Source organism: Daktulosphaira vitifoliae, unplaced genomic scaffold (genome assembly GCF_025091365.1).
Source record: "Daktulosphaira vitifoliae isolate Bord-2020 unplaced genomic scaffold, ASM2509136v1 Scaffold_4, whole genome shotgun sequence".
Classification (NCBI taxonomy): Eukaryota; Metazoa; Arthropoda; class Insecta; order Hemiptera; family Phylloxeridae; genus Daktulosphaira; species Daktulosphaira vitifoliae.
Genome location: NW_026099575.1, coordinates 26,897,304 through 26,923,103, shown reverse-complemented (window position 1 = coordinate 26,923,103; position 25,800 = coordinate 26,897,304). Strand labels below are relative to the sequence as shown.

General features: G+C 27.3%; 3 protein-coding genes across 26 annotated transcripts in view; all 3 read right to left on the bottom strand.

Annotated features, from left to right (window-relative positions):
• Positions 1-1,975: 1,975 nt before the first annotated feature.
• LOC126904084 (uncharacterized) lies at positions 1,976-8,785 on the bottom strand. 23 transcript variants are annotated; one of them, XM_050682773.1, is made up of 9 exons: positions 8,646-8,785; positions 8,106-8,177; positions 5,712-5,735; positions 5,438-5,461; positions 3,645-3,668; positions 3,229-3,252; positions 2,998-3,021; positions 2,561-2,713; positions 1,976-2,465 (listed from the first exon to the last, which is right to left on the bottom strand). In XM_050682773.1, the coding sequence occupies exons 1-9, from the start codon at positions 8,692-8,694 to the stop codon at positions 2,053-2,055; spliced, it is 807 nt and encodes a 268-aa protein (XP_050538730.1). In that variant the 5' UTR covers positions 8,695-8,785; the 3' UTR covers positions 1,976-2,052. The 23 variants fall into 23 exon arrangements, with proteins under 23 accessions (XP_050538730.1, XP_050538724.1, XP_050538729.1 ...); XM_050682767.1 differs by lacking the exon at positions 5,438-5,461 and adding an exon at positions 4,519-4,542; XM_050682772.1 differs by lacking the exons at positions 5,438-5,461; positions 5,712-5,735 and adding exons at positions 4,519-4,542; positions 4,793-4,816.
• Positions 8,786-13,832: 5,047 nt separating this feature from the next.
• LOC126904078 (uncharacterized) overlaps positions 13,833-25,800 on the bottom strand; it is a 52,774-nt gene continuing 40,806 nt past the window's right edge. For both annotated transcript variants that reach the window (XM_050682763.1, XM_050682757.1), the window contains one exon: positions 13,833-14,148. In XM_050682763.1, coding sequence (XP_050538720.1) covers positions 13,848-14,148 — 301 coding nt within the window. In that variant the 3' untranslated portion in view covers positions 13,833-13,847. The remainder of the gene's footprint in view (positions 14,149-25,800) is intronic.
• Positions 21,433-25,800, bottom strand: part of LOC126904089 (uncharacterized) — a 5,377-nt gene continuing 1,009 nt past the window's right edge. The window contains exons 3-7 of the mRNA XM_050682807.1: positions 23,586-23,609; positions 23,152-23,175; positions 22,586-22,609; positions 22,149-22,301; positions 21,433-22,053 (exon numbers count right to left, since the gene is read on the bottom strand). Of these exons, the coding sequence (XP_050538764.1) occupies positions 21,641-22,053; positions 22,149-22,301; positions 22,586-22,609; positions 23,152-23,175; positions 23,586-23,609 (638 nt within the window). The 3' untranslated portion in view covers positions 21,433-21,640. The remainder of the gene's footprint in view (positions 22,054-22,148; positions 22,302-22,585; positions 22,610-23,151; positions 23,176-23,585; positions 23,610-25,800) is intronic.

Here is a 25,800-nt window from a genome sequence, read left to right as displayed (position 1 = left end):
TTAAAAATTAATTTTTAATATCTATATTTTTAAACATTTTTTAATAATTATTGCCTTCTTAGATTTCGTTTAAATTTTTATTATTTATTACTAATAAATAGAAAATATATATGAAATTTGTATTTAATATTTCTTTTTCAAAATTTCAAAAAATTCGATTCTTACAAAAAATGTTGATAACAACTTTAGAAAAAGTACTCATTTAGTTCCAGGAATTTTAATATGAGTGATTATGGACGTGGTCTGAGTTTATGTGCAAGTATAAACTGAACCTTTCCTAAGTGCATAATTTAAAGTTTGAGTAATGCCAATTTTTGGGAACTGGGAATTTTTTTCATATGAGTTTATAAAAAATAAGCTCAAATAATAGAGAAAATGTACAAATTTGTAATTTAGTTTACGCAATATCCATAGATAACTGCGCAGTGCACATGTTATAATTTTTCATAAAAGTCGTCACGAATATTTTATAGAATTTGTGATTTTACTTAGAAAAGTGTCATACAAATTTTTGTATTGTCAATAATTTTAAGTAAAATTAAGAATATCAGTTATAAGTAACAATTGGTGAAAATTACATGTCTTTGTTTTAGCTTCAATACTATGCTAAAAATTTGATTTCTTTCAACGATACGTCAAAAGATCACAAATCGTATCTAATTAAAGATACTGCTCTTAAAAAATTAAAAAAATTCCCTCACTCCTTGTAAATGAGAGAAATCCCTAACAAATTTATACTTATAAAATCAGATAACGTCGACATTTAAAAAATTTTTATTCTTAAAACTGAATAAAACAAAATTATCTTTTTTTAAATATTTATTTAGGTATTTCCCATTCGTTTGGAATAAACTTTTTGAAAATTTGATCCTGTATCAGCTTACAGTGGGGGTTTCTTTTGCACATAAATTTAACTTTTTCAACTTAGGTTTTGAAATTGTTCCGTGATTACTCCGAAAATTAAACATATGTTAAATTAAAGTATATGTTACGAAATATATGTTAAAAAAATTGTTTTGACACCTTATCTATTCGATGTGCAAATGGCTCCGTATTTTAAAAACATGCTAATTTTGTGTTAAAACTTTCGATTGCATATTTTATTTTTTCGACTTAATATTACTTTAATTTTTTGAAGAATGTATGTATCAGTAAAAATTTATTGTAGAAGTGGTATATACATATTCCTTTAAATATTTTTTTACTATAATTTTTAATGATGCATGTAAAGAAGGCTACAGTGATGTGGTCAGTGATTTTAATAAATGTTATGTGAATGAAATTTACATTGAATGATATATAAGTATAATACATGAATAATTACTTGGTAGAGTGATTAAATTTAGTATGAAATTGATATGGAATAATTTAGTGTTGTAAATTTTACTGACAAGTATAAAAAGTTACAATGTTGTTGTAACAAGTAATTGATTTAATGTTAAACATCCGATTACTCTTAAAAAAATATTAAGAAAATATTTTTAGTATAACTAAATTTAATAAACAGATTCTTCAGTAAATAATGTAACAGATCCATCGTAACGACCAAAGAGAACAATAGAATCCCGTTTTCTTATTTAACGAACACATTATACAAGACGAATTTTAAATTATGTATGTTCATAATCAAATTAAAAATGATCTAATTAAAAAATAGTTATTAAAAGTAATATTTTAAACAGAAATTGTGCATAAAAAACCTTTTTGACATTTTTTAGTTTTATACATTTCTCAATTTATCAATTAATATAAATTTTTTAATTTATCCTTTATACCCTATAAAATACAGACAATAAACGTTTTTCTTGTTACATTATCATAATAAATTGTTAGTTTAATGAATTTTTTATTCGCTTACTAAACATTTTAAATTAGTGAAACTCTAAATACAATTTTATACACAAAACAGACTTAGTTATTCATTTGAAATCAAAACAATAATAATTTTGTATAAATATTAAGATTAGTATGGCAAATAGGTATAAAATTCATAGTGTTTATAGACAGTATTTTTTTATAAAAACTATTTTGATAAATCAATAAATAATTACGTTATGAGCAATTCAAATACATCTTTCGTATCAGAAATTCGAAGTTTACATCAAAAATATTTAATCGAACAAAAAATGTATACATTGTTGTTGTTTCAAATCGAGTTATCTCTTGTTTAAATGTTTTTTGATACATTTCTAGTTCTGAAGTTATGGAAGACTTTGAAGACAAAATCTCAGCCTTAAGTTCTGCAATATTCTTACGATCTTCTTTAGTTATAATACAATCTTTAATGGTTTCCAGCAGTAGTTTATCAGGTTCTTGGCAACGTCGAAGATACCAAAAACGTGCCATAAATTCTTCGTCAGTCATACCATTCTCTATACTATCCTTTAAACGACCAAACTCTATTTCAGTAAGGGCACGAAATCGGTATATGGTTCGTTTATCAAATTCACAATCATTCAAATCAACTATAAATAATTTTAATGTTTTATCCGTTAATAATTTTTCTAATACAATATAAATTAAAAAGTTAACTAAAAAGCATATGATTCATGTTACCTACCAATGTTTTTAAAATCGTCTATCTTTTTATTACAAAAAGGACAATTCCATATAACTCTATAGAATTTATTTGCGCAATAGTTTCCTATATTGTGACCACAGGGGGATAAGGTAACTGAGTTTGTCTCTTGTTGGCAAATATGACATGACAAATCTATACAAACGCTGCATGTTAAAATTATATAGATAGTTTGGGTTGTCAAAGTTACACCAAATATTTCTTTGATATTAATAATTATTTTAACAATAATTGTTTATTATTATAATAAATTAGTTAATATAATTACGATTGTACATAATAAAAGTTATGACATTTTAACCGGAAATCGGTAATGAAATATGTTACTATTATCTAAATAAATTTTGATATCACCAAAAAAATTTATTCATTAAATTTATTGTAATTAAATAAATAAATATATGCATATTTTCCATTACCTTCTGAATTATTTTCTGGATTATCTATAAATTAAACAGTTAATAAATTTCACTATTATTATATACACGACTACTTTATTTTATATTTTATTCCTTAAACGGAAAATTATGTAATAAATTGGCTTATAAAATAGAAAATGATGTAAATTTTCTCGTCCTTAGGTACCAAAATAAATTATTTATTATATTTATTGCAATTAAATGAATAAATATATGTATTTTTTCCATTACCTTCTGAATTATTTACTATATTATCTATAAATTAAACAGTTAATAAATTTCACTATTATTATATACATGGTTATTTTATTGCTTATAAGAAACATATGTATTAAACTAACATATAAAATAGAAAATTATTTAAAATATAATAATTAATCTATAACAATTTTTGAACTAATACATCTCGTCCACATTATGACTTCCGACTAGGTACTAAAAATGGAAATATATATAAGAAAAATATATAAAAAAATTTAGCCTTTTCAAAAATTTGTTATCAAATGTGTTAATGATATGGTTTTAATGTACTTTGTCAGGCTTATATCATGTTTTTTAGTGTATGAAATTCACAGTTCTATAAGTCTACATATTAGCCTGTTAATGCATTTGATTAAATAAATACATATAAATATGTTTTCAGTTACCATTAGATATATCTGCAGCATCCTCTATAAATTAAACAGTTGATTAATTTAACTATTATAATAAAACATATTTAATATATTTGTCTATTTTATTTTACTTTAATTAATATTGACATTAAATATGATGAATAATTTTAATTAAAATATTATAGTTTAATGAGTGGTATCAATAAAATATAAAAACAAAATTTAAATTAATTCTATTAGAATGTGAATAATAGTTAGTAAAATAATAGCTCGGTTATATACAAATAAATTTCGAATTACCTTTACATTTACATTTAAGTTTTCTTAAATTTGAAAAACCATAATTTGTATTTTTTATGAGATTTCAAAATTATTTTCATAATAATATGTCGTTCCGTACATAATTACAAAATATACTGTGTGATTATTTTAACCATAGTTACTAGATTTCCTTTAAGATAATGTTTTTTTGAAAATTAATGTTTGCATTTTGTTAGTTACATATGTATCTCATAACTATTGTAAAATGATTTATAGATCCATCTCTTATATTTTATAGGAGTGTCAACTTTATTTTTTAATTGGGAATATATGTATTAATCTATCTTATAAAGTAGAAAATGTTCTAAATAAGAAAATCATTGTTCGATTACAAAATTTTAATCATTACATTGGAAGTTATTAGTATTTAAAATATAGATTGGTGGAGAAGCTTAAATGGTGTTATTTTTATATTTAGTCATTTCTCGTCTGCACTCTTCCTCCTAGGTACTAAAAAAGAGAATATTTGAAAAAAACATTTACCCTTATCAAAAATTTGGAAGGAAATTCACAGCCTTATAGGGGTATAAATTAGCCAGTTAATGCATTTGATTAAATAAATACATCTAAGTATGTTTTCAGTTACCATTAGATATTTCTGCAGCATCCTCTATAAATTAAACAGTTGATTAATTTAACTATTGTAATAAAACATATTTAATATATTTGTCTATTTTATTTTACTTTAATTAATATTGACATTAAATATGATGAATAATTTTAATGAAGATATTATAGTTTAATGAGTGGTATCAATAATTTGAAATATAAAAACAAAATTTAACTTAAATTTCTATTAGAATGTGAATAATAGTTAGTAAAATAATAGCTCGGTTATATACAAATAAATTTCGAATTACCTTTTATTGTATCATTTAGGTTATCTGAAATTTAATATGTTTAGTCATAAGGTTATAAGTTTTCTTAAATTTGGAAATACATAATTTGTATTTTATAAGATATAAATATTATTTTCATAATAATATGTCGTTCCGTACATAATTACAAAATATACTGTGTGATTATTTTAACCATAGTTACTAGATTTCCCTTAAGATAATGTTTTTTTGAAAATTAATGTTTGCATTTTGTTAGTTACATATGTATCTCATAACTGTTGTAAAATGATTTATAGATCCATCTCTTATATTTTATAGGGGTGTCAACTTTATTTTTTAATTGGAAATATATGTATTAAAATATCTTATAAAGTAGAAAATGTTCTAAATAAGAAAATCATTGTTCGATTACAAAATTTTAATCATTACATTGGAAGTTATTAGTATTTAAAATATAGATTGGTGGAGAAGCTTAAATGGTGTTATTTTTATATTTAGTCATTTCTCGTCTGCACTCTTCCTCCTAGGTACTAAAAAAGAGAATATTTGAAAAAAACATTTACCCTTATCAAAAATTTGGAAGGAAATTCACAGCCTTATAGGGGTATAAATTAGCCAGTTAATGCATTTGATTAAATAAATACATCTAAGTATGTTTTCAGTTACCATTAGATATTTCTGCAGCATCCTCTATAAATTAAACAGTTGATTAATTTAACTATTGTAATAAAACATATTTAATATATTTGTCTATTTTATTTTACTTTAATTAATATTGACATTAAATATGATGAATAATTTTAATTAAAATATTATAGTTTAATGAGTGGTATCAATAATTTGAAATATAAAAACAAAATTTAACTTAAATTTCTATTAGAATGTGAATAATAGTTAGTAAAATAATAGCTCGGTTATATACAAATAAATATCGAATTACCTTTTATTGTATCATTTAGGTTATCTGAAATTTAATATGTTTAGTCATAAGGTTATACNTAAATTTTATTAAATAAATAAATTTAAGTATATTTTAAGTTAACAGTTATAATATTACTGAATCCTCTATATTTTATCCAATTCAAAAAATATTAGAAAAAAAGTATAACTAAAGGTTAAATTTATTTTTAATTACAAATTGGATCAATCCCGTCACAAATCTCTCTTTTGCGTGCACAACAGAAACATCCATTGGCTAGTGATTGAGCTGTAAAAAAATGAGTTTGTTTTAAGATTAAATTATTTAAAAATAGTTTTAAATCTAAATAGGAAAGCTCACTTAGTTGAGTTAATTNTTCATAATAATATGTCGTTCCGTACATAATTACAAAATATACTGTGTGATTATTTTAACCATAGTTACTAGATTTCCCTTAAGATAATGTTTTTTTGAAAATTAATGTTTCCATTTTGTTAGTTACATATGTATTTAATAACTGTTGTAAAATGATTTATAGATCCATCTCTTATATTTTATAGGGGTGTCAACTTTATTTTTTAATTGGAAATATATGTATTAAAATATCTTATAAAGTAGAAAATGTTCTAAATAAGAAAATCATTGTTCGATTACAAAATTTTAATCATTACATTGGAAGTTATTAGTATTTAAAATATAGATTGGTGGAGAAGCTTAAATGGTGTTATTTTTATTTTTAGTCTGCATTCTTCCTCCTAGATACTAAAAAGGAGAATATTCGTAAAAAACGTTTACCCTATCAAAAATTTGGAAGGAAAATCACAGCCTTATAGGGGTATAAATTAGCCAGTTAATAAATTTTACTAAATAAATAAATTTAAGTATATTTTAAGTTAACAGTTATATTATCACTAAATCCTCTATATTTTATCCAATTAAAAAAGTATTAGAAAAAAAGTATAACTTAAGGTTAAATTTATTTTTAATTACAAATTGGATCAATCTCGTGATAAATTTCTCTTTTGCGTGCAAAACAGAAACATCCATTGGCTAGTGATTGAGCTGTAAAAAAATGAGTTTGTTTTAAGATTAAATTATTTAAAAATAGTTTTAAATCTAAATAGGAAAGCTTACTTAGTTGAGTTAATTAGGTATTAGAGAGGACGTTAAATATGATTAAAAATACTATTACTAATAATAATAATAATAAATATAATATATAAGTTATCTAAATTAAGTATTTTGTTTACAATGTAAAAACATTGACTTTAATAATATAAATATTAATGTCGCAGTTTTATTTTAATTTTTGTGTATAATCTATGCTTTACATATGATTGGAACAATTATTTTTCTTAAAAAGAAACAACAAAATTTTGAATGATGGGTATTTTAATTAATTAATTAATTTAATAGCCTCAAATTATTGTTTATCAACACAGTCAATAAAATTAATAGAGAAAACAAGTTTTTCAAATAGAAAATTAGCAACGCATATAACAAAATTTAACTAAAGAAACTATACTATACCAATTAAACTGAACAGGATACTAGTAATATACAGTACTAATTTAATCATCTTCTTATATTATAAACTAATATTAATTATTATTGCTTTACTAAAATGAATATAGTGTTTCTTTGAACAAAATGAAAGATTATTATTTCAAACTTAAATTTATGTATGGTAATACAAACAGTTTTTGCAAATGTTTAAACAATATGTGTTGTTTGGAATAGTATAACGAATAAACAAAATGTTTAAGTGTCACGTAATTTTAAATTATACTTATATTTTATTAAGTAACATGGTGATGGATATGAATATCTTATAAGATATTCATATCCATAAGAAATGTTTTTTATTGATTGAAAAATTTATTTTGTAGATAATAAATTAGCGTGTTTCGTAAATAAAAGATTACTACTTATTATATTATATTNGTTGTAAAATGATTTATAGATCCATCTCTTATATTTTATAGGGGTGTCAACTTTATTTTTTAATTGGAAATATATGTATTAAAATATCTTATAAAGTAGAAAATGTTCTAAATAAGAAAATCATTGTTCGATTACAAAATTTTAATCATTACATTGGAAGTTATTAGTATTTAAAATATAGATTGGTGGAGAAGCTTAAATGGTGTTATTTTTATTTTTAGTCTGCATTCTTCCTCCTAGATACTAAAAAGGAGAATATTCGTAAAAAACGTTTACCCTATCAAAAATTTGGAAGGAAAATCACAGCCTTATAGGGGTATAAATTAGCCAGTTAATAAATTTTACTAAATAAATAAATTTAAGTATATTTTAAGTTAACAGTTATATTATCACTAAATCCTCTATATTTTATCCAATTAAAAAAGTATTAGAAAAAAAGTATAACTTAAGGTTAAATTTATTTTTAATTACAAATTGGATCAATCTCGTGATAAATTTCTCTTTTGCGTGCAAAACAGAAACATCCATTGGCTAGTGATTGAGCTGTAAAAAAATGAGTTTGTTCTAAGATTAAATTATTTAAAAATAGTTTTAAATCTAAATAGGAAAGCTTACTTAGTTGAGTTAATTAGGTATTAGAGAGGACGTTAAATATGATTAAAAATACTATTACTAATAATAATAATAATAAATATAATATATAAGTTATCTAAATTAAGTATTTTGTTTACAATGTAAAAACATTGACTTTAATAATATAAATATTAATGTCGCAGTTTTATTTTAATTTTTGTGTATAATCTATGCTTTACATATGATTGGAACAATTATTTTATATAAAAAGAAACAACAAAATTTTGAATGATGGGTATTTTAATTAATTAATTAATTTAATAGCCTCAAATTATTGTTTATCAACACAGTCAATAAAATTAATAGAGAAAACAAGTTTTTCAAATAGAAAATTAGCAACGCATATAACAAAATTTAACTAAAGAAACTATACTATACCAATTAAACTGAACAGGATACTAGTAATATACAGTACTAATTTAATCATCTTCTTATATTATAAACTAATATTAATTATTATTGCTTTACTAAAATGAATATAGTGTTTCTTTGAACAAAATGAAAGATTATTATTTCAAACTTAAATTTATGTATGGTAATACAAACAGTTTTTGCAAATGTTTAAACAATATGTGTTGTTTGGAATAGTATAACGAATAAACAAAATGTTTAAGTGTCACGTAATTTTAAATTATACTTATATTTTATTAAGTAACATGGTGATGGATATGAATATCTTATAAGATATTCATATCCATAAGAAATGTTTTTTATTGATTGAAAAATTTATTTTGTAGATAATAAATTAGCGTGTTTCGTAAATAAAAGATTACTACTTATTATATTATATTATTATTTAAATCAACTTAAATTTATATGCGTTTTCTAGTTTTTGCACATTTTAAACATGAACTCATTCTTTAGACATCGCAAAGAAAAAAAAATGTTTAAGCGCATTATAGTTTCTTAAATTATTGAGTATTTATAACTTATAAACTAACATTATATTAATCATCAATTATATTGGATACCATTATCTTTTTTTATTTTAAATTATCATGCAAATTAAGAATTATTGACATTATTTAGTAAATATGTATAAAAACAGTAGCATAGTGGGTTTTTATATATTTTCATACTATTTTTAAGTATATTTAAACATAAATATAATTATCTTTACGTCAAATAAAAAATATTTAAAAATAAACGGCAGCACGTGGCCTGCCGGAACAATTATAGATGATATCTAACAGTGATCAAAATAGATAATGTTTAATTTATAGAAATTGGTGGATTAATCCAAAAACAGAATTATCTTCTATATGATTCATTATTCCTAATTAGTAGTTCTATGATTTATAAGTATAATATATAATCAAATATCTATTATGGCAATTAAATATAGTATGAAATTGACTTTTAATAATTTAGTATTGTAATTTTTTTTAAAAATGGCAAACGTGAATAAAAATTGAAGGGCTTGACACAGAACTTTTTAGATAATAATTTGTTGTTAATTATGAATAAATGGTCTGCAAAAATATTCATCAGAGCCAATAATATACTTTTACTATTCAACTTTTCGGGTGTGGTCGTCACACTAGTTGTTGACAAAACAAAAGGTTAAAGGTTCAAATTTATAAAAAAAATATGTGAAATAATAGGTATAGACATTATGCATTTCTTTAGAAAAATTATATTGATTTGTTCATTTTTGAAAAAGTTATGGCAGTTTTAAGTAAAAAAAATTGAAAAAATTTCGAAAGTTAGCGATTTTTAAATTAGTAATTTCTTTGGAGGTTTCCAAAAAAAAAAAGTGATAGCACTTTAAAGTAAAAAATGTAAATTATAAAATCGAGAATTTTCATACAAAAATAGCATTTGATAGCCATTTTCACCATGAAGACAAGTCCAGAGGTCAAAATTTTTTTTTTCAAATTAAAGTATATTACATTAGCTTTAATTTAAGATATATATAAAAGTGTCAGACCTTCCGGAACATTTTCAAAAGTTAATTTTTTGTGAAAAAGTTGTCTTTTAACTCCCCCCTGTGGGCAGATAAAGGGTCAAATTTACAAAAAAAATATATCAAATGATAGGTAAAGACATCAAGCATCTATATAAAAAAAATTTATATTAATATGCTCATTTTTGAAAAAGTTACGGCACATTTTAGTAAAGAAAATTGAAAAAATTTCGAAAATTAGCGATTTTTAAATTTGTAATTTCTTTGGAGGTTTCCCTTATATACGTGGAACGTGCGAAATTTTTTTCAATTTTTGTGGGTAATGTCTGCGACTAGTTACGATTCGTGATTTTTTGATATATTGTTGAATGATATCAGTTCTGTGAGAGCTGAAAAAAGTGGTATCAGGCACAAAAAAAAAAAAACCTTCTCAGCTTCGCATTGAAGCTAATAACCAAAAATTTATAAGTTAAAATGAAATTCAACAGTACAACTGTGGATGAAATCATAGGTGAAACTAGGCGCAGTATATTTTTGAATATCAGTATATTATAAAATACTATAACATATAGTTTATAGGGAATAACGGACTATAGTTCTGAATATTTCAATTGTAACAATAAAAATACAAAAAAAAAGTTCCTGATCACATATAAATCTAATAAATATAATTATTTATTCCTCATAAAATTTTCTATTTAATGATTCTAAATAAATTCTAAACTTGCAAGTTGAGCTAAAAATTTAGGTTAGTAAAGTATATATCGGTCTATGATTATTAAAAAATATTTAATTTTAATGATATGATTTTATTGTGTCGTTCAATATAAAAACGAATGTTATACTAATATTAACTTGGAGGTAATTAATTAAAAAAAGTTTTTTTGAAGGGGCTATTTTTTACATAAACATAATTCTGAGATATTTGTCTGAATTTATAGAGTTAATAGATTTTTTTCAATATCTGGTGATTAAAAGCTTAACAAGATTAAAATCGTGTTCTTTCGATGTATTGATCATTAAAATTGGATAAGTGAGAGCTGAAAAAAGTGAATGACAGACACAAATTCAAAATAGTAATATATTTTAATGTGAATAAGAGAGTTCTTTTCACAAGGGGAGACTAAAGTGATAGAATTCTTGATATTCATTGAATATTTTGATTGAATGTTATTTGTTATTCATTTTGAATTATTTTTCCACTTCAATAAAGAATTAAGAAAAAAAATGCAAAAAAAGTCATTTTTGCTGGCGGGGTTCTAAATTTGTACCCCAACCATATAAGACTGTATAATATACAACGCAGCCACCGTTAATTACTTGAATATGTAAATAATAAATAATAATTTAAGCTAGTTCAAAAATTTAAAGTCGCTTTTCTTAACATTGAGAAGATAAAGTAATCAAAATAAAATAAAATAAAATTTATAATAAATGTATGTTAGATTCATATAACTTTTATAAAAATTTGTGAACTCATAACTATGCCATACACTTGTAAGGTGTTCAAAAAAAAAAATTTGAACACAAAAATAGCATATTTTTTTACTAGGCAGCCATTTGCATATAGAAGACAAGGTGTCGTGACAAATTTTTTTTTTTGAACAATTAGTCTTTATTATAATTTTTAATTTGACATATATTTAAAGAACTCAGTATTTCCGGAACATTTACAAAATCTAAGTTGAAAAAGTTGCTATTTTGAATCCGACCATGTGAGCATATTTTCAAAAACTTTATATCAAATTAAAGGGAAATGCCTAAGGCTTTATTATAAAAAGAAATTATTTGAATTCGTTCATTTTTCAAAAAGATATACCGTTTTATAAAATAAAGTGAACAAATTATTGAAAATTATTGATTTTTAAAATCGTAATTTTTTATGAGATTTGCCTATTTACAGTGAACAAGAGAAATTTTTTCAATTTTTAAGGGTAATATACTAGATACAATCTTTTGATGTATCATTGAAAGAAATCGGTCCAGTGAAATCCGAGAAAAAGTGGCAACTGTTTTTTTGAATTTTGAATAAATTTACTGGTCTACAAGGAAATTTCCTTTCCCAAATGATGACTAAAAAAATCTAGGTTAAAATGAAATTCAATATTCAACATCAGAGGACAAACTCTTAGGCTCGATCCAACTAGACTATGTCCTGAATTAATATTTAGGATCCCTTTTTGGATAATTATCGTAAAACTTGAAAGGACAAAAGTAAATGCTAAAAATGTTGGAATGGGCAGCTACCTACTCTCTTCGTACGCTAAAACCGCCACCGCTTTGTGGTGACACATGGATAAACCTAAATGGTTCTCAAATATTTTTAGTAGATAGGCAGGTAGAAAATCAACTAGGTAGAAATGATAATCTACCAAAAGTCGGTCCAATTATTTTTAGTCTGGAGGTCTACTGTGTCAACGCACATAGTCAGAATAGCGCTCAACAATTTACGACCTATTATTTTCGAATTTGTTATAATTTTTTCTCAATAAGCCCTAAAATTTAGAGAGCCGTGGAGCACTTAATATTAAATGGAATAACATATTTTTTTTATTAATCTAAATCTAATGGTGTACAAAAAAAAATAGGGTTGCCATTTGAAAGTCTGAAGTTGATACAAGTTTTGAGCATAAACATTTCTGTTGATCTACAGATTTTTCAAAAAGTTTTGGCAATTTAAAGTTGAAAATATAAAATTGAAAATTTTAACACAAAAATAGCATGTTTTTAACTACGGCAGCCAAATTTTTTTTTTTATTTATAGTTAGTAACATATGCTTTCATTTAACATTTGTTTAAAAGACGTAATATTTCTGGAATATTTTCAAAAGTTAAGTAAAAGTTAAGTTGACTTTTGAAAAAAAGTTACTATTTTAAATCTCCCCATAAGCAGTTTAAGTGACAGATTTTCAAAAAAATGATATTAAAGGAAAGGATTTTTAATATATATATTATAATTTAAAGGTTTTAATATAAAAATGTCAAAATTTACCGATTTTAAAAATCGTAGTTTTTTGGGGGATTTTCACTATTTACAGGGCACGAGGGAAATTTTTTCAATTTTTGAGGGTAATGTTTTTAACTAGACACCATTTGCTTGTTCTGACGTTTCGGACTCAACTGTAAACATGGATATATCCTCAAGCACTTCAAGCAACAAAACAATCTATGAAAGTTTTAACACATTCATAGACATCATTTGTGATTTTTTGGAGTATCATTGAGAAAAATCGGTCCTGTGAGAGCTAAGAAAAAGTAGTGAAAGATACAAAAAAAAAAATAACCATAGTAAAGCACATCAAGGTAAAATAAATACCTTCTCAGCTTTGCATCGAAACTAAAAAAATTAATATCTCTTTTAGCATTACATCGAATTATTGATGAATACAGCCAATGACGATATTTTTTGCTACTTTTACAAAAAACATTGTTTATTTAATAATTTTTTTATTCGTCAACGAAACATTATACATTAATAAGCATTAAACCAATAAATATTTAACTACACAGTTTAAAAAATTTTGTTACAATGTTTTACATAAAAATTAAATTAGGATATCTATAAATAATTACGTATAAATAAAATCAAGGTAATTCTTTCGTATATAAAGTTCATATTTTTCATATGGTATTTGGAATGCTCTATAAAATGACGATATCATACTATATTCTTTTTAATTTAATATTTGTTGAAAATGATTTTTATACACATCTATTTCTGAAATTTCGCCAGACAAAAGTTTCTTTTTTAGATCTTTGATATATTTACGAATATCATTAGTTATAATAGAAGTCTCAATTTTATACAGCAAAAATTCATTAGGTTCTTGGCAACGTCGAAGGTACCAAAAACGTGCCATAAATTCTTCGTCAGTCATACCTTCTTGAATTCTAGACTTTAAATTGTTTATCTCATTTTCAGTAAGGACACGTAATCGGTACGGGCTCTGTTTTTCAAATTCATGATCTGTCAAACTAACAAAAAATATATAATTAAAAATATTTTATTCATTATCATTTTTCCAAAATTATTTTAATTAAAAAGTTAGCTTAAATGTACATAAATCATGTTACCTACCTAAGTTTTCAAAATTTTCTATCTTTCTTTTACAAAAAGGACTATCAAATTCACCTCTTGAGAATTTATTTGCACAATAGTTTCCTACAATGTGACCACAGGGGGAGATGGTAACTGAGTTTTCCTCCCGTCGGCAAAAATGACACGACAAATCTATACAAACACTGCGNTTGGCAAATATGACATGATAAATCTATACAAACACTGCATGTTAAAAGTATTTAGGTAATTTGGATTATTAAAGTTAAACCAAATATCTCTTTGATATTGATGATTGAATTGACAATAGTTGTTATCATTAGTTAATTTATTACGACTGTAAATAATAAAAGTTATGATATTTTAACCGAAAATCGGTAATTAAATATTTTATTATAATCTCAATAAATTTAGTTATCAGCAAAAAATGTATTTATCATATTTATAACTAAAAACCCAGCACAGGGGGTCGCGGCACAGTGGTGACGTGGTATACATGGATCAAGTATAATGATATCTGACAGTGATTAAAATCACTATCAAAAAAAAACGCTTCGATGCAAATCTTTAGATAGTGTTTAATTTTAAAAAATTGGAGGATTATTCCAAAAGCTTCATAAACTGCTAGTTCCTTATTAATATCCTGATTAAGATAAGTATGTCGAATGAAAAAGGGATTATTAAAAAATAGAATTTCCCATAAAAAAATTATATTGATCAATACATTTTTCAATAAGTTATAGCATTATAAAGTTAAAAATGTAAAAAATAAAATTGAGAATTTTCACACAATAATCTCATTTGGTAGCCATTTTCATCGTGAAGACAAAATAAAGTCCGAAATTTGTTTTTTACATAATAAAGTAGATTACATTAGCTTTAATTTAATATATATAAAAAAGTGTCAGACTTTCCGGAACACTTTCAAAATTTAAGTTGAAAAAGTGAATTTTTTGTGAAAAAGTTGTCATTTTGAATCCCCCCTGTAGGCAGGTTAAGGGTTAAATTTATAAAAAAAGTATACCAAATGATAGGTAAAGACATCATGCATCTACAAAAAAAAAGAATTATATTGATCCATACATCTCNGTTTCCTACAATGTGACCACAGGGATAGATGGTAACTGAGTTTGTCTCTTGTTGGCAAATATGACATAATAAATCTATACAAACGCTGCATGTTAAAAGTATTTAGGTAATTTGGATTATTAAAGTTAAACCAAATATCTCTTTTATATTGATTATTGAATTGACAATAGTTGTTATCATTAGTTAATTTATTATGACTGTAAATAATAAAAGTTATGATATTTTAACCGAAAATCGGTGATTAATTATTTTATTATAATCTCAATAAATTTAGTTATCAGCAAAAAATATATTTATCATATTTATAACTAAAAACCCAGCACAGGGGGTCGCGGCACAGTGGTGACGTGGTATACATGGATCAAGTATAATGATATCTGACAGTGATTAAAATCACTATCAAAAAAAAACGCTTCGATGCAAATCTTTAGATAGTGTTTAATTTTAAAAAATTGGAGGATTATTCCAAAAGCTTCATAAACTGCTAGTTCCTTATTAATATCCTGATTAAGATAAAGTATGTAGAATGAAAAAGGGATTATTAAAAAATAGAATTTCCCATAAAAAAATTATATTGATCAATACACTTTTCAATAAGTTATAGCTTTATAAAGTTAAAAATGTAAAAAATAAAATTGAGAATTTTCACACAATAATAGCATTTGGTATCCATTTTCATCGTGAAGACAAAATAAAGTCCGAAATTTGTTTTTTACATAATAAAGTAGATTACATTCGCTTTAATTTAATATATATAAAAAAGTGTCAGACTTTCCGGAACACTTTCAAAATTGAAGTTGAAAAAGTAAATTTTTTGTGAAAAAGTTGTCATTTTGAATCCCCCCCTGTAGGCAGGTTAAGGGTTAAATTTTTAAAAAAAGTATACCAAATGATAGGTAAAGACATCATGCATCTACAAAAAAAAGAATTATATTGATCCATAGGGGGGGATTCAAAATCATTATACTTGATCCATGTATACCACGTCACCACTGTGCCGCGACCCCCTGTGCTGGGTTTTTTTTTTTTAAATATATGTATCTAATATAATTTTTTACTAAAGCTATTTCAATTAATTCTAAGCAAATTATTTTATGTATAAACATTTTTTTATAAAAATAAAGAAAAAAATCAAGTTTCCCCATTTTATTATTATATCAAAATACTACTAGCACTTCGCTAATTTGAATAAGATTATGATTTCAAATATATTTTATTCGTGATGTTTTTTCTTTAGCTACTGCAATATAATTTTTTTTAATTTATTTATAAAATAAAAATATAACATCGTCCTTGTAAAAAATGTACAAGTTCGGTTTAAAACAAATATACATGTTCATTTAAAGTATTTTCAAAAAATTTACCTTTTTTTGTTATTATATTTTAAAATATTTCCATAATAAGTTTGCAAACATTATTATGTATTTTTTTAAATTCAAGAATATCATCTTATCTTAAGCGTCAACTTGCCCCACTCTTTACTAAAATTAGACAGATTTTCAAAACTGATTTGATATAAAATTTTTAACAACAATTTTACTGACTAAATTTTTTTCTAAATCAATCACTTGTGTGTAATAAATTTATTATTAATCATGTGTATTTAACCCTCCCACAGTTTTTTTTTCTGGAAGATAAACAACAATAAATTTAGCTTCGATGCGAAGCTAAGAAGGTATTGGTTTTACTATGATGTGTTTTTTTTTTGTGTCTGTTACCACTTTTTCTCAGCTCTCACCGAACAGATTTCTTTCAACTATACGACAAATGATCACAAATTGTATGTAGTCGAAGACATTATCCTCAAATTGAAAAAATTTCCCTCGTTCCCCGTAAATGGGGGAAACCTTCAAAACATTTACAAATTTAAAAATCGCTAATTTTTGAAATTTTTTCTACTAAAAACTGCCATAACTTTTTCAAAAATGAACATATCAATATAACTTTTTTTTTTAAAGATGCTTGATGTCTGTACCTATTATTTGGTATATTTTTTTCATAAATTTAACCCTTTACCTTCCCACAGGGAGGGATTTAAAATGACATTTTCAGAAAAAATAACTTTTTCAACTTAACTTTTGAAAGTGTTCCGGAAGGTCTGACACTTTTATATATGTCTTAAATTAAAGGTAATGTAATGTAATTTATTATGAAAAAAAAAAATTTTNATAAATTTAACCCTTTACCTTCCCACAGGGAGGGATTTAAAATGACATTTTCAGAAAAAATAACTTTTTCAACTTAACTTTTGAAAGTGTTCCGGAAGGTCTGACACTTTTATATGTATTTTAAATTAAAGGTAATGTAATGTAATTTATTATGAAAAAAAAAAATTTTACCTCTAGACTTGTCTTCGTGATGAAAATGGCTACCGAATGCTATTTTCGTGTGAAAATTCTTGATTTTATTTTTAAAATTAAACACTATCTAAAGATTTGCACTGAAGCGTTTTTTTTTGATAGTGATTTTAATCACTGTCAGATATCATTATATTTCGGGAGAGCGGCGATCGNACTGAAGCGTTTTTTTTTATAGTGATTTTAATCACTGTCAGATATCATTATATTTCGGGAGAGCGGCGATCGGTATGATGAGCCGCGGCCTCATGGTCGCGGACATCGAGTTTGGCGACGGCTTCGTAGCTTCGAGGATTGGCGGCATTGACGTCATGAGCTGCTACTCGTCGACAAACCAGCCGATCGGCCCTCTCCTAGATGATGTCGCCCACTGCCTGAGGGGCAGACGTTCCTCGGGTCCGCGGTGTGGCAGGGACGAACTCGTCGCCGGGGACTTTAACGCTAAGTCCCCGGTATGGGGATCCGCTTCGGCGGACAGGCGTGGCAAAGAACTGTTGGACGTCATGGCTGCCTTAGTGCTGTCGACGGCCAACAGAGGAACCACCCCGACGTTCTTGGGTAACACCTGGAGCTCGGTGGTGGACGTCACGCTGGCGTCGCCGTCGGTTCTCGAACGTATTGCCGGTTGGTCCGTTCTCTCCCACGTGGAGAACATGAGCGACCACTGGTACATCAGGTTCGAGTGCACCGACGGCAGGCGTCCTCGGACGAGGCCGGACCTACAGCCTCGCGGCACTCGCAGCGGCTGGAAAGTCGGCCCGGAGGCGGACGCCAATCTATTTGCGGCCGGTCTTTTGATTGCCCGATGGACGGCGCCCACTCCGCCCGATCGACTGGTTTCTGCGGACGAGGTGGCGAAAGAGCTTGACCGGAGAGTCGAAGTCGTTTGCGACTTCGCACTCAACAGAAAGCGTCCGCCACCTACCCGGGGACTTCCCGTTCACTGGTGGAACGCGGAGGTGGCTGCCTTGTGAAGCGACTGCGTCAGAGCGAGGAGAGCACTGACGCGTTCCAACAGGCGTGGGCAGGCAGAATCCGATCCGGACAATCCGGATCCCAGAGAGTTGCTGAGGGAGGCCCGGAAACGGCTGAAGCTCGCCATCAGGCGTAGCAAAGCGCGTTGCTGGGCCGACCTCGTGAAGTCGGTGGATTACGACCCTTGGGGGAAATCCTATAAGGTCGTGATGCGCAAGTTGCGCGGCCCACCGACTTCAGGGCAACTGGAGGTGGAGACGTTGGAACAGACGGTCCACGCGCTGTTCCCGACGCATCCGCCTCTACCACCCCTGGGAGACTGGCTGTCCGTCGGAGACAACACGACCGTCGAGGATTTCACCCGAGAGGAGATATCCGCTGCGGTAGTGAGAGTTCCGGGAAGAAACACCGCATCCGGTCCGGACAGCANCGCCCGATGGACGGCGCCCACTCCGCCCGATCGACTGGTCTCTGCGGACGAGGTGGCGAAAGAGCTTGACCGGAGAGTCGAAGTCGTTTGCGACTTCGCACTCAACAGAAAGCGTCCGCCACCTACCCGGGGACTTCCCGTTCACTGGTGAAACGCGGAGGTGGCTGCCTTGAGAAGCGACTGGGTCAGAGCGAGGAGAGCACTGACGCGGTCCAACAGGCGTGGGCAGGCAGAACCCGATCCGGACAATCCGGATCCCAGAGAGTTGTTGAGGGAGGCTCGGAAACGGCTGAAGCTCGCCATCAGGCGTAGCAAAGCGCGTTGCTGGGCCGACCTCGTGAAGTCGGTGGATTACGACCCTTGGGGGAAATCCTATAAGGTTGTGATGCGCAAGTTGCGCGGCCCACCGACTTCAGGGCAACTGGAGGTGGAGACGTTGGAACAGACGGTCCACGCGCTGTTCCCGACGCATCCGCCTCTACCACCCCTGGGAGACTGGCTGTCCGTCGGAGACAACACGACCGTCGAGGATTTCACCCGAGAGGAGATATCCGCTGCGGTAGTGAGAGTTCCGGGAAGAAACACCGCATCCGGTCCGGACAGCATACCGAACCGGGTGTGGGGTCTCGTCCACGAGCTCGCACCGCAGTGGTTAGACAGGGTATTAAACGTGTGTCTCTGCGAGTGTGAAATCCCGCCCCGATGGAAGAGGGCGAGGTTGGTGCTCTTGCGGAAAAGCGACAAGCCCGAGGGAGTCCCCTCGTCGTACCGGCCTCTCTGCATGCTGGAAGACGTGGGGAAGATCCTCGAGCGGCTGTTGGCCACCCGCATAGAGCATCACCTGGCGACGGTCGGTGGGCTGGCGGACGGCCAGTTCGGGTTTAGGAAAGGGAGGTCGACGGACGACGCGGCCTCCCTGTTCCAGCAGCTGGCCGTAAGGGCCAAAAACGGACCGGGCTTCTGCGTTGCGGTGAGCCTGGACATCCTGATGTTGGGAAGCCGGGAGGCGTGGAGGCTTGTCCAGGCGTTCGCCGAGTCCGTCTTGAAAAAGAAGGAGGAAGCTGAACGCCTGAGACAGAGGCAGCCGTGCCGCCCAGTACAGGAGGACCTAAGGCGCTGGTTTAGGCCGGCGCCTTAGGTATTCGTGTTTTAACCTTTACTCCGTCTGATGCCATTTCATAAAATAAAATATGATTTGAGGGGCTGCCATCATAGCCAGTCCATCCGGCCAGTGAGCGGCTATCTTCACTGGTTGCGTTGCCGTTTTTCGAAATTGTCGAAATTTTTTACCTTTTTTTCTTAAAATTGAACAAAACAAAAATGTCTTGTTTTAAATATTTGTTTTAGGTATTTCCCATTCGTTTGGAATTAACTTTTTGAAAATTTGATCGTGGATATGCTTACAGAGAGAGTTTCTTTTGCACAAAAATTTAACTTTTTCAATTAAAGTTTTGAAATTATTCCGTGATTACTCCGAGAATTAAACATATGTTAAATTAGAGTATATGTTACGAAATATATGTTAAAAAATTTGTCTTGACACCTTATCTATTCGATGTGCAAATAGCTCGGTATTTTAAAAACATGCTAATTTTGTGTTAAAACTTTCGATTGCATATTTTATTTTTTCGACTTAATATTACTTTAATTTTTTGAAGAATGTATGTATCAGTAAAAATTTATTGTAGAAGTGGTATATACATATTCCTTTAAATATTTTTTTACTATAATTTTTAATGATGTATGTAAAGAAGGCTACAGTGATGTGGTCAGTGATTTTAATAAATGTTATGTAAATGAAATTTTAATTGAATGATATATAAGTATAATACATGAATAATTACTTGGTAGAGTGATTAAATTTAGTATGAAATTGATATGGAATAAATTAGTATTGTTAATTTTACTGACAATATAAAAAGATACAAAGTTGATGTAACAAGTAATTGATTTAATGTTCCGATTAAATATTAAGAAAATTATTTTTAGTATAACTTAATTTTATAAACAGATTGTTCAGTAAGTAACAAAACAGATCCATCATAACGAACAATGAGAATTAATAGAATCCCTTTTTCTTATTTACCGAACACTCTATACAAGTCGAATTTTAAATTATGTATATTCATAATCAAATAAATAATGATCTAATTAAAAAATAGTTATTAAAAAATAACATTTGAAATAGCGAATATGCTAAGAAAAACCTTTGTGACACTTTTTAGGTTTATACATTTCTCAATTTATCAATTAAAATAAACTTTTTAATTTATCCTTTATACCCTATAAAACACAGACAATAAAAATTTTTCTTGTTACATTATCAAAATAAATTGTTTGTTTAATGAATTTTTTATTCGCTTACTAAACATTTTCAATTAGTGAAACTCTAAATAAAATTGTATACACAAAACAGACTTAGTTATTCATTTGAAACCAAAACAATAATAATTTTGTTTAAATATTAAGATTAGTATGGCAAATAGGTATAAAATTCATAGTGTTTATAAACAGTATTTTTTTATAAAAACTAGTTTGATAAATCAATAAATAATTACGTTATGAGCAATTCAAATACATCTTTCGTATGTCAAATTCATGGTATTTATCATATAAATTTATTCGATCAAAAAAAAATTCCAATGCTGTTGTTTCAAATTCAGATATCTCTTGTTTAAATGTTTTTTTATACATTTCTAGTTCTGAAGTTATGGAAGACTTTGAAGACAAAAGATGAGCCTTAAGTTCTGCAATATTCTTACGATGATTTTTATTCATAAAAAAATCTTTAATGGTTTCCAGCAGTAGTTTATCAGGTTCTTGGCAACGTCGAAGAAACCAAAAACGTGCCATAAATTCTTCGTCAGTCATACCATTCTCTATACTATCCTTTAAACGACCAAACTCTATTTCAGTAAGGGCACGAAATCGGTATATGGTTCGTTTATCAAATTCACAATCATCCAAATCAACTATAAATAATTTTAATATATTATCCATTAATAATTTTTTTATAACAGTATAAATTAAAAAGTTAATATAAATGCACATGAAATATGTTACCTACCTAAGTTTTTAAAACCGTCTATATATTTATTACAAAAAGGACATATCCGTTTAACTCTTGAGAATTTATTTGCGCAATAGTTTCCTATAATGTGACCACAGGGGGATAAGGTAACTGAGTTTGTCTCTTGTTCGCAAATATGACATGACAAATCTATACAAACGCTGCATGTTAAAATTATATAGATAGTTTGGGTTGTCAAAGTTGCACCAAATATTCCATTGATACAAATAATTATTTTAACAATAATTGTTTATTGTTATAATAAATTAGTTATTTTAATTACGACTGTAAATAATAAAAGTTATGACATTTTAACCGGAAATCGGTAATGAAATATTTTACTATTATCTAAATAAATTTTGATATCACCAAAATAATTTATTCATCAAATTTATTGTAATTAAATAAATAAATATATGCATATTTTCAATTACCTTCTGAAGTATTTTCTGCATTATCTATAAATTAAACATTTAATAAATTGCACTATTATCACTTACATGACTATTTTATATTTAATTCTTATATTATTATATTATTATTTTATATTTTATTCCTTAAACGGAAAAATATGTATTAAATTTGCTTATAAAGTAGAAAATGATGTAAACTTTCTCGTTCACACTCCAACTTCAACAGTTAATAAATTTCACTATTATTATACACATGGTTATTTTATTTGCTTATAAGAAACAAATGTATTAAACTAACTTATAAAATAGAAAATGATTAATATATTAATATATTAAAATAATATAATAATTAATCTATAACAATTTTTGAACTAATACATCTCGTCCACATTATGACTTCTGACTAGGTACCAAAAATAGCTTTCTCAAAAATTTGTTATCAAGTGTGTTAATGATATGGTTTTAATGTTCATTTTCAGGCTTATATCATGTTTTTTAGTGTATGAAATTCACAGTTCTATAAGGCTACATATTAGCCTGTTAATGCATTTGATTAAATAAATACATATAAATATGTTTTCAGTTACCAGTAGATATTTCTGCAGCATCCTCTATAAATTAAACAGTTGATTAATTTAACTATTATAATAAAACATATTTAATATATTTGTCTATTTTATTTTACTTTAATTAATATTGACATTAAATATGATGAATAATTTTTATTAAAATATTATAGTTTAATGAGTAGTATCAATAATTTGAAATATAAAAACAAAATTTAACTTAAATTTCTATTAGAATGTGAATAATAGTTAGTAAAATAATATTTCGGTTATATACAAATAAATTTCGAATTACCTTTTATTGTATCATTNATTTTAATTAAGATATTATAGTTTAATGAGTGGTATCAATAATTTGAAATATAAAAACAAAATTTAACTTAAATTTCTATTAGAATGTGAATAATAGTTAGTAAAATAATAGCTCGGTTATATACAAATAAATTTCGAATTACCTTTTATTGTATCATTTAGGTTATCTGAAATTTAATATGTTTAGTCATAAGATTATAAGTTTTCTTAAATTTGGAAATACATAATTTGTATTTTATAAGATATAAATATTATTTTCATAATAATATGTTGTTCCGTACATAATTACAAAATATACTGTGTGATTATTTTAACCATAGTTACTAGATTTCCATTAAGATAATGTTTTTTGAAAATTAATGTTTGCATTTTGTTAGTTACATATATATCTAATAACTATTGTAAAATGATTTATAGATCCATCTCTTATATTTTATAGGGGTGTCAACTTTATTTTTTAATTGGAAATATATGTATTAATCTATCTTATAAAGTAGAAAATGTACTAAATAAGAAAATCATTGTTCGATTACAAAATTTTAACCATTACATTGAAAGTTATTAGCATTTAAAATAAAGATTAGCGGAGAAGCTTAAATGGTGTTATTTTTATTTTTAGTCTGCATTCTTCCGCCTAGGTACTAAAAAAGAGAATATTTGTAAAAAACATTTACCCCTATCAAAAATTTGGAAGGAAATTCACAGCATTATTGGGGTATAAATTAGCCAGTTAATAAATTTTATTAAATAAATAAATTTAAGTATATTTTAAGTTAACAGTTATAATATTACTGAATCCTCTATATTTTATCCAATTAAAAAAAACCCAGCACAGGGCGGTCGCGGCACAGTGGTGACGTGGTATAGATGGATCAAGTATAATGATATCTGACAGTGATTAAAATCACTATCAAAAAAAAACGCTTCGATGCAAATCTTTAGATAGTGTTTAATTTTAAAAAATTGGTGGATTATTCCAAAAGCTTCATAAACTGCTAGTTCCTTATTAATATCCTGATTAAGACAAAGTATGTAGAATAAAAAAGAGATTATTAGAAAATAGTATTTCCCATAAAAAAATTATATTGATCAATACACTTTTCAATAAGTTATAGCATTATAATGTTAAAAATGTAAAAAATAAAATTGAGAATTTTCACACAATAATAGCATTTGGTAGCCATTTTCACCTTGAAGATAAAATAAAGTCCGAAATTTTTTTTTTCCATGATAAAGTATATTACATTAGCTTTAATTTAAGATATATATAAAAGTGTCAGACTTTCCGGAACACTTTCAAAATTTAAGTTGAAAAAGTCAATTTTTTGTGAAAAAGTTGTCATTTTGAATCCCCCCCTGTAGGCAGGTAAAAAGTCAGATTTATAAAAAAAATATACCAAATGATAGGTAAAGACATCATGCATCTACAAAAAAAAGAATTATATTGATCCATACATCTTTCGAGAAGTTATAGCATTATAAAGTTAAAAATATAAAAAAGAATTTTTTTACAAAAATCGTATTTTTTTTATTAAGTTTAATGTCTGTTTTCACCATGAAGATAAAATAAAGTCCGAAATTTTTTTTTACCATTATAAAGTATATTACATTAGCTTTAATTTAAGATATATATAAAAGTGTCAGACCTTCCGGAACACTTTCAAAAGTTACGTTGAAAAAGTTCTACTTTCTATATGCATTTTTATGTTTTGAATCCCCCCTGTATTTAGGGAAATGGTCCGATTTAAAAAAACAGTATGTCGAATGAAAGATCTATATAAATACTACTTCTCATAAAAAAATTGTAATGATTCATACATTTTTCAAAAAGTTATAGCATAATAAAGTTAAAAATGGAAAATACAAAATCGAAAATTTTCACACAAAAATAGCATTCGGTAGCCATTTTCACCATGAAGATAAGATAAAGTCCGAAATTTTTTTTTTTCATGATAAAGTATATTACATTAGCTTTAATTTAAGATATATATAAAAGTGTCAGACCTTCCGGAACATTTTCAAAATTTAAGTTAAAAAAATTAATTTTTTGTGAAAAAGTTGTCATTTTAAATCCCCCCTTGTGGGCAGGTTAAGGGTTAAATTTATGAAAAAAATATACCAAATGAAAGGTAATGATATTTTGCATTTATATAAAAAATAATTATATTGATACGTTCATTTTTGAAAAAAATATGGCACTTTTAAGTAAAAAAAATTGAAAAAATTTTGAAAATTAGCGATTTTTAAATTTGTAATTTTTTTGGAGGTTTCCCCCATTTACGGGGAACGAGGGAATTTTTTTCAATGTTTAAGGATAATGTCTTCGACTAGATACGATTTGTGATCTTTTGACGTATC